This window comes from Arachis duranensis, chromosome 3 (genome assembly GCF_000817695.3).
Source record: "Arachis duranensis cultivar V14167 chromosome 3, aradu.V14167.gnm2.J7QH, whole genome shotgun sequence".
Lineage (NCBI taxonomy): Eukaryota > Viridiplantae > Streptophyta > Magnoliopsida > Fabales > Fabaceae > Arachis > Arachis duranensis.
The window spans coordinates 8,143,084-8,151,894 of record NC_029774.3 but is presented as its reverse complement, the minus strand read 5'-3'; the positions used below and the strand labels follow the sequence as shown (position 1 = coordinate 8,151,894).

The 8,811-nt window shown below is 34.0% G+C and overlaps 2 protein-coding genes across 3 annotated transcripts in view; both read right to left on the bottom strand.

Moving 5' to 3' along the window:
• Positions 1–824, bottom strand: part of LOC107477414 (helicase SWR1) — a 3,965-nt gene extending 3,141 nt beyond the window's left edge. Inside the window, exons 1-2 of the mRNA XM_016097425.3 lie at positions 623–824; positions 5–401 (exon numbers count right to left, since the gene is read on the bottom strand). Of these exons, the coding sequence (XP_015952911.2) occupies positions 5–401; positions 623–736 (511 nt within the window). The 5' untranslated portion in view covers positions 737–824. The remainder of the gene's footprint in view (positions 1–4; positions 402–622) is intronic.
• A 3,091-nt stretch (positions 825–3,915) lies between these two features.
• The window catches only part of LOC107477334 (DEAD-box ATP-dependent RNA helicase 42), a gene marked incomplete in the record, with an annotated part of 5,849 nt that continues 953 nt past the window's right edge, over positions 3,916–8,811 (bottom strand). The window contains 3 exon segments of one of the 2 annotated variants that reach the window (XR_008006879.1): positions 3,916–4,983; positions 5,115–5,231; positions 6,057–8,811. Coding sequence is in view for 1 of the 2 variants with exons in the window: in XM_021137564.2 (XP_020993223.1) it covers positions 6,060–8,811 (2,752 nt within the window). 2 annotated transcript variants of the gene reach the window in all.

Here is an 8,811-nt window from a genome sequence, read left to right as displayed (position 1 = left end):
CGGCCAGTGGCCCTTGTCCTACTGCTTGGAACAGCAGCAGGAGTCTTAGTCAAATCAATGATCTTTTCATTGCCCCTATTCTTCTCTTCATCATCTTCAACCGCCTCAACTTCCTTCTTTCTGCGCAAAGAAACTGCAGGAGCCCTTTTCTTTGCAGCAGGAGTAACCAAAACATTGGCATCTTTATTCTCTTGCTCGGATGCTATCAGTCCGTCACCATTTCCTGCTCTTCTAGTCCCACGCTGAGGCCTCTGCGAAGACACCACCTTTGAGCTTTGTGGTTCTTCTCTAACAGGTTTGTTTCGGGTTGCGGTTCTAGACGCCGCACCACGATGAGGAACGGGGGTTTCAGCTGCTTTTTCAGCTTCAATTGGATTAAAAAATTCATCCAATCCTTCAACCTGAACCAATTTGGGAAAAAGAAATTCATTTAACAAAAAACGATAAATGAAATTTTGGTTGATTATTCCCTCTTTACATAGTCACAAAAGGGTATTTCGGCATAAAAAAAAAAAATCAAAATTGAACAGAACAGAACAGCAATAGAATTTTGCGATGACAAACAATTGAGATGATCTAAGGAATAGTGAAAGAATACGAAGAAAAAGGGCAGAATCGTTACATGAGGAAGAGCCGAAAGAGCGTTAGCCATGGCAACATTGGTGATGTTCGCGGGAATCTTGTTCTTCTTGCAAAGTGCTTGAAGCTCCTTCCTTGAGAGGCTGTGGAAGTCCATGATCGAGTGGAAGAGAAAACAAAACAAGGTGTTTTGGGTTCAGAGAGAGAGAGTTTGAAAAGAACGCGAAAATCAACGAGTGAATGGTGATAGTATAGCAGATTGTCGTAAGGAAAGGGTGTGTCGTATTTGTACAGGGTAGTCGGCGGTTTAGCCGTTAAGGGTAGAGAAACGTTAAGGAATGTGACCGTTGGGAGCTTGAATTTGAAATTTGAATCTTTTTTTTTTTTGGATTAAAAGGTTAAAACATTTAGTCATGGTTGGTGACGGTGAGTGGGGAGTTTATTTTCAGTATACCAAGATAATAATATAGAATTAATTTTTCTCTTTTAGGAGGAAATTCGAACTCGCAACATTTTAGATAGAGTATAAAGGAAAGATGTCATTTGAGTTATAACTTATTGGAAATAATCTAAAATTAATTTATTTAATTTTTTTTATTAAAGATAGGGAGACTCGAACTGGTAATCTCTTAGTTGAGTATGAAGAGGTTATGTCATTTGAGCTATAATTTATTGGCAAATGGTGTAATTTTTTTAAAATGACATCACTATCATTATATATAAACAAAGTGGGTGCCCTATATTATATTATTATTAGTTTAAAAGATAGCATGGAAGTAAATTGAATTTTACTAAATGGTTAATTAAAATGAGTTACTTTTTTATTAGGGGTGTACGCGGATCGGATCGGATTGGATATGGCCAAAAATTCGATCCGATCCGTACAATTTTCATCCGATATGATATCCGAGTTTTTTAGTGCCGATTTGATTCGCAATTTTTCTCTTGAAATATCTTTACCATTATTCATATACATTAAAGAAAATAAATAAATTATCAAAATGATCTCTTAAATATTATTCATTAATCAAATTAATTTTTCAATTTTTTAAGAATTTAATTTTTATAGACGGATAAATTTTAAAATTAAACTCAATTTTTATTCAATCAAATAAATTATCTAGATTTCTAGTCTTGAAACTTGAACCCAAGAACAAGAAGTCAATTTCCGATATCACATTTGTTATTATTATACTCATAAGTATAATTTATTAATTATTAGTGAACAAATTCCACCAACGTTAGATAATGGCAATTTTTTGCCCTGAGTGATTAAAGGGTATATATAAAACATAAACAAGGATTTTAAACGTGGCCCTGGATATAATAAATACTAAATACTCAATAAAATAAAAATATATTTTAAATATACCAATAAATAAAAATGGATATTATCATAAAAATTTTACAATTATCTTTATGTAAAAGATATATTTTTTTATCATTAGATAATAAATTATAGAGTTTGATTTAATATACTATAAATATTTTTTTTTAAATATAGTCAAACAAACAAAACACAATTTTAATACAAAACTCTTTATAAAAAAATACTTTTAATATTTTTATTTGAGTAGATGGCTTAAATATATTAAGAAAGATCAATTCCTCATACATATGATGTTCGGACTTAAAAGTTAAGACATAGAACCTACTAAAGATCAATTCCGCATAAATTTCTTAATCCATAATAATCGCATACATTGGTCTATCTTCTTGGATTTTTTATTTTTATAAAATAAATAATTATATTATTTATCGATATCTATCATTTTCAACGTTTTTATCAAAATTTATTTTTTAAATATATTTTATTTACAGTGTAAATAAAATACAGTACATTTTGTTATCGTGTAAACTAAATATAGTAGATATCATGAGACATATATATTAAAATAAATGAAATATGTGTAAAACACACTAATACGAATACATGTAGTTATAGAAAATATTTAATTTTTATAGGTATAAAAATATCATTTTTAAAATAATAAAACGGTATTAAAAATATAATTTTGACTGATTATAAAATAAAATTCGATATATGTTTGTTACTTTTAGATCTACCTTAATTAATTTATATCTCATTTATGTTTTAAAATTTAAACTAATAACTTTCTCATGTTGTTATTCTATAAATAGGAACGTTTCAATTAATGAGCGGTTTTAATTGAAATCCGTAATTTAAACCTGCCAATTTAATAAAACAAATTTTATAAGATTTTTTATGTACTCTCTATTATTTAAAATGTTCAAATTATATTAAAATTTTTTAATTTAAATTATATATTGTTTAAATTTTGTTTATCAAAATTTTTAAATTTTTTATGTTTTTTTTTAATACTAATTTAAATGAGATGGTTTTTAGAAAATAATGTGATGGCCGTTTTAAATTATGATTTTATCACTACAATTTAAATTGACAGATTTAAATTATGTGTTTTAATGAGAGTTTTAAATTACGTGACTTGAGTTGAAATCACTCATTAAAACCGTCTATCTCCCATGTTTGTTCGAATTTTATTTTTAAATCGGTCAAAATTATATTTTTAATACTATTTTATTATTTTAAAAATTATATTTTTATACCTATAAAAATTAAATTTTTTATAATTACAGGTATTCATATTTCGTTTACAGTGTATTTTACACGTATTTCGTTTACCCTATAAACGAAATATACACGAAATACGTATAAACAAAATAGGTGCAAAATTAATTTGTTTACACTGTAAACCAAATATGCTTGAAAATGGATTTCGGTAAAAACGTTGAAAACGATGGAAATTGGTAAATAATATAATTATTTAATTTATATAAATAAAAAATCCCTATCTTCTTTCTTCGTAAAGCCTTTTTTTGGGCTACTTCTCATAATGCATTTGAGTGAGGACTGAGGAGTGTCACAGAACTTGGTTTATCAAACACCCAAAATGGAAAGTTACATTGACTTAATTAAACAATAGGCAATAATAGTATATTATAGACAAAATTGAATGTTTATCTCAATATTTTAATTAAATTAACCTATAGTTATATAAAAATTGATAACCTATAGTTATATAAAAATTAATAGTATATTCTACATGGCTACACAAGAATTAGATGCGTTTGCGTATTGATATCAGATTACTAATTGCTAAAAAAAGGCCTATGTCTGTTGCAGTGTTGCTATATCCCGATTCTAAGTTAACGATGCTTATGCACCAAACTGTCCTTTTTGTGTTCTATTTCACTTATTTTTTTATATTTTAATATATATTTTATACAAATAATTAATTAGTGATTAATTTTTAATGTACAAGCTTAATTTATGTCATTTTAGATTTAGATATCTTGCTGCATTCACACCTTTATTAAAACCCTAAAACGTAAAATATCCAGTGGTACAAAATCTAATAGAATCATTCTGTTAAATAAAATTTTCTCATTTGAAGGGGTAGTTACCAAAAGAAAAATCTTGTATCGTAGAGTTAAAATTTGAGATGGTATCACCATCGAACATTTGATGGCATAGCTTATTCAAATAATGTCTTATGTAGAAGAAAAAAACAGGCCAATAGCTGGGCACAAGGCGCTTATTCTTCATCAAGCATCCCATATTCACACCATCGGGTTCTTCAGCTGCAAAGGCCTACCATTCAATATAATGAAAGCTTCACCATTTTCAAGCTATCAGAAAATGCATCAGTGCAAAAAGGTAAAAGTAAATTAAATTAGATAACAACAATGAGCAACTTTCTCTTAAGTAGTCATGGTCAAAGAGTTCAATACTAGAGGAATGAGTTATGAGTGCCCTAATGTTTGGCAGTGTTTATTGGAGAATCAGCAGTTTTACCTATATATTATGGTAGGACAGAGGTTTTCAAACCTTTCCAGAAACAAAGCATGCCAGACCTTCCCATACATACATGTATGACCACGACCACCTGCTTGCCCTTGCACATAGACCCCAGTTACAGTTAAATTCTTAATAAACTAAATTCTAAACCAATATTTCAAACCATATGTGTTATATATTTCTCATCAAGCATTCCAGTTGCAATCTACAACTCGGAACAACTATAACAAGCACACATTCCCTGCATAAATCACAACAGGTCAACATAAGATAAGAATATCAAGTAGCAGATGCTACATTTAAGTGAAGAAGGACCACTAACAACCAATCCTAGAAAGAAAAAACTGAACTCATTAGTTTCCATACAAGGTACAAGCAATAGCTGTCAATATTAAAGCTATTGAGCCTATAAATATGATAGTTTAGATGCCTGTTAAATGGAAAACTTGTAAGGTATCCTGTTTTCTACATTTGATGAAATTCAAACTATGACTATGGCTAATGCATCAATCTTCCCCCATCACATCTTTTCTCTTTTTGATAAAGTATCTTGTAACCAGAACCTGAAAGATAACATTATAATTAGATGAACATATAGAGTTTAATAGTATCATGGACCCTACAACTCATGCACAAAGTGACAACACGCATCAAAACAAGAGTCTTGAGATCCTTGCTTCAAATTAAACAGGACCTGGATGAAAAAAAAAGAAACCGCTGCTGCCGTGCCATGATTGCCACCATTGAAAACCACAAATCAAGTATGGGCAATGACAAAATTGAGGATGTAAGCAAGCCCCAGAAGGCCCATCTGCCCAGTAACAAATGAAAAACAAGAGACTCAAGTTAATAAAACTTAACAGGGCAGAAACCTTGTGCAAATAAATTAATAACAAACATCTGGAGATCATAACAATATCTAGAGTGGAAAAATATATTAGAGGATAGAGTTCAATGCTTGAAAACACAAATAAACACTAGGGACAAATGACAGCTGAAATTTACATAATAATTTTAGTTTACACATACATTCACAAGAAGGAAGAGGAATTGAGCAGGATAAGGTACTGACAACATGGTCCAATGTCTGTGAGAAAGGGGAGGATTACTAACTGAAGCATTTAGCCTTGACACCAAGTAGTAACAGAAGTACACCTATGAGTTCATATCTTGAGAAAAATTAGGAAAGGATAATCTATTGCTATTTGCTAAACAAATATCACCTGTTTGCTGCTGAATAGGTCTGCTTATACACCAAATCGAGTCTATAAACTTAAAACTCAAGAAAAGAATCATATAATAACTCTGAACTAAAGCAAAATCTATAAAATATTATGAAAACAGAGAAAAACCATTAAATCAAATCAGACCATCCAGCTGAGGATAATTGGCGTACAATTGTATATTTGTATGTAAAAAGAATGAGAAATTAAGAACAATAATCATTACTAATCTGGACTCACATCACTACCATTACTAAGTATGTAACTTAATGCATATAGAGTGCATGAGACATGATGAAACAGTAACTAATAGAATGATTTCACTACAAGCTGAGTGAACCAAAGGATATATCTGTGGGGTATTATCAAACAAATATGCAAGTAATAATATGCTCAAATAGGCCAGATCGTACCCTTTAAACAACAGAGTATTTGCCAGGTTGAGATCCACCAGGAAGTTGTAAAGCTTGATTTGTGATGTCTTCCAAAACACGCTTCAACTCTGCTTTAGCTCTCTTAACAGACTGCTCACTAGGACCCTCAATGAACAAGTAGAGCTTGCGTTCCCCAGGTCCCGCGATTTTACCAGGTGGGAAATATTGTCCCCTGGTGGTAATAGCGGCTCCTGTCCACTCAGAAATTGGACCCAAAGTTTCCTTGTGTGTGACTTTCCACCGAGCACTTTGGGGGAAATCATTTATCTCTAGTTCAGCTTCATAATGCTCAGGCAATGCTTCAGACTGTATCTTAGCTAAGTTGTGCTGCAGGTTAATAGCAGCTAATGCTGCCCGAGCTGCCCCATCATTTGTAGTAAGGGGAAGCCCTGTAGGCAAAACTGTAGTAGTTTGGAGATTACCAAGAACAGCTGGCAACGGAACAGTTAGTCCACCATTAGAAATCAGCTGAGCAGGAGAGATGGGGCTAGGTATAGCAGGGACAGTGCCTTTTGAGGCAGCAAGAATATGAGCAAGCTGTGAGATGTCACCTCCCGACTTCCTAATATTTTCATCTTCATCTTCCGAATCTGATTTATCCTCTTCAAACCCATATCCCTTGGCTTGAGCTTTCTTCGCTGCTCTCCTCTCCTCATCTTCTTCTTCATTAAATTTAAAGCCACTGCCTCCATAACCAGTTCCATGAGCCTGCTCAAGCCCTTGTTTCACTTTTGCCATAAAGCCATCAGCAAGTGCCTTCAGGTCATCAGGAACAACTTGCTCAGATAGCTCCAATGCTTTTGCCAAATCAGGTGCATATCTTGCTTCTTCCTCTGAAATAAAAGTAATAGCGCAACCCTTTCGGCCTGCTCTGCCAGTGCGGCCAACACGATGAACATAATCTTCATAGTGATTAGGAACATCAAAATTGATAACCAATTCAAGCTCCTTGACATCTAGTCCCCTGGCAGCAATACTAGTTGCAATCAACATGTTGCAGACATTGCTTTTGAAATCAGCAATTGTGGATTCACGATCTGTCTGGTCCTTAGCTCCATGAAGAGATAAGCAAGGATAACCAGACTTTAGCAAATCCTTGAACAAAGCATCACATTTTTCCTGTGACTGGACAAAAATCAAAATCTTTCCTTTCTCATACCATTCACCCAATATCTCTAATAGCCTATGAAATCTTTCTTTTTCTGGTCTCAACTCCACCAGCTGTGTTATGTCCTTGTTCACAACACTTCTGCCACCAACTTGTATTTCAACAGGTTTATTTAGAACCTTGCGGGCGAGAATTTCAACCTGGCGGGGGAAAGTGGCAGAAAATAGAACAGTTTGACGATCTGGTCGGATATTCTGAACAATTCTTGTGATTTGGGGTTCAAACCCCATGTCAAACATTCTATCAGCCTCATCCATGACCAAATAAGTAACCCTGCGCAGGTTAGTTATTTTGCCACCACTGGTACATAGTATGTCAATCATCCTACCTGGAGTACAAACCACTATCTCAGCTCCACGCTTCAACTCACTAATTTGTTGAGCAACACCAGAACCTCCATACACAGGTACACATCTTAGACCCAGTACCTTCCCAAACTTCTTTATATCACTGTAAATCTGTTGAACAAGCTCCCTTGTAGGAGCCATGATAAGCCCAATTGGTCCATCTCCAGTAACAACTGGTGGCTGATCCTTGATGTGCCTCAACATAGGCAAAACAAAAGCAAGTGTTTTGCCTGATCCAGTTTTAGCAATACCAATGCAGTCTCGACCACTCATTATTACAGGCAGTGCCTGGGCTTGAATAGGCATCGGCTTTTCATAGTTAAGCTTTCTTATTGTCTCTAAAATTTTGCTAGTAAGTCCAGTCTGATGCCATGATTTTACTGGCTTTGGAACATCCTTTCCATGTATCTTCAACTCCAGCTCCTTCCGGTATGCAGCAACTTCTTCAGGAGTCATCCTCGAGACATCCTTCACTTCAATGTAGAAATTTTTCTTGAAAGGTTGATAATCAATCTTTGAATGGTCAACTATAGACAGCTTATCAGCTTTTGACTTCTTCACTCTTTTCATAAACTCCTCATCATTTTCTTCAATGTCGTCATCGTCAACTTGAAGATCTGAATAATCAGAGTCAGAGTCTTCACCAGGAATTATTCTTCCAATCGATTTATTATTGGAAACTTTCCTTGCCTGTCCACTACGACCCTGCTCATCCCCTCTATCCTTGAGTTTCTTGTCATTAGTTTTATCAGGTATTGAAGAGCAAACAGTGTTGTTCAGCTTTTCAACTTCAGGTAGAACCATAGAATTCATGAAGGCATCCAATGGATCAATTTCCTCATCCTCAGGAGCACCAGCAGTTCCATCTTGTAAATCAGACGTAACTGCCCCATTATCACCATCTGCCACCATAGGATCCCCAGGTTCTTTATCAACAGGTTTTTCATCTTCATCTACATCCATCGCAGTATCTGGCTTCCCTGTACCAGTTGCTTCTTCATCGTCAGATTCCCCTTCAAGGGTCCAGGCCTTTCCCAACTTTGGTTCACTAGCACTTGCTTCACCCTGCTTTTCTCTCTCAGCTTCTTCCTTCTTCCTCCTCAGCTCTTGCCACTCCTGAACTCTTCTCCTCCTCTTTTCCATTTCTTCATCCAATCTCTTGTGTTCTTCCTCTATCTCCTCTTCATGAGTAGGTTTTCTCTCCTTCACCTTGGCATCC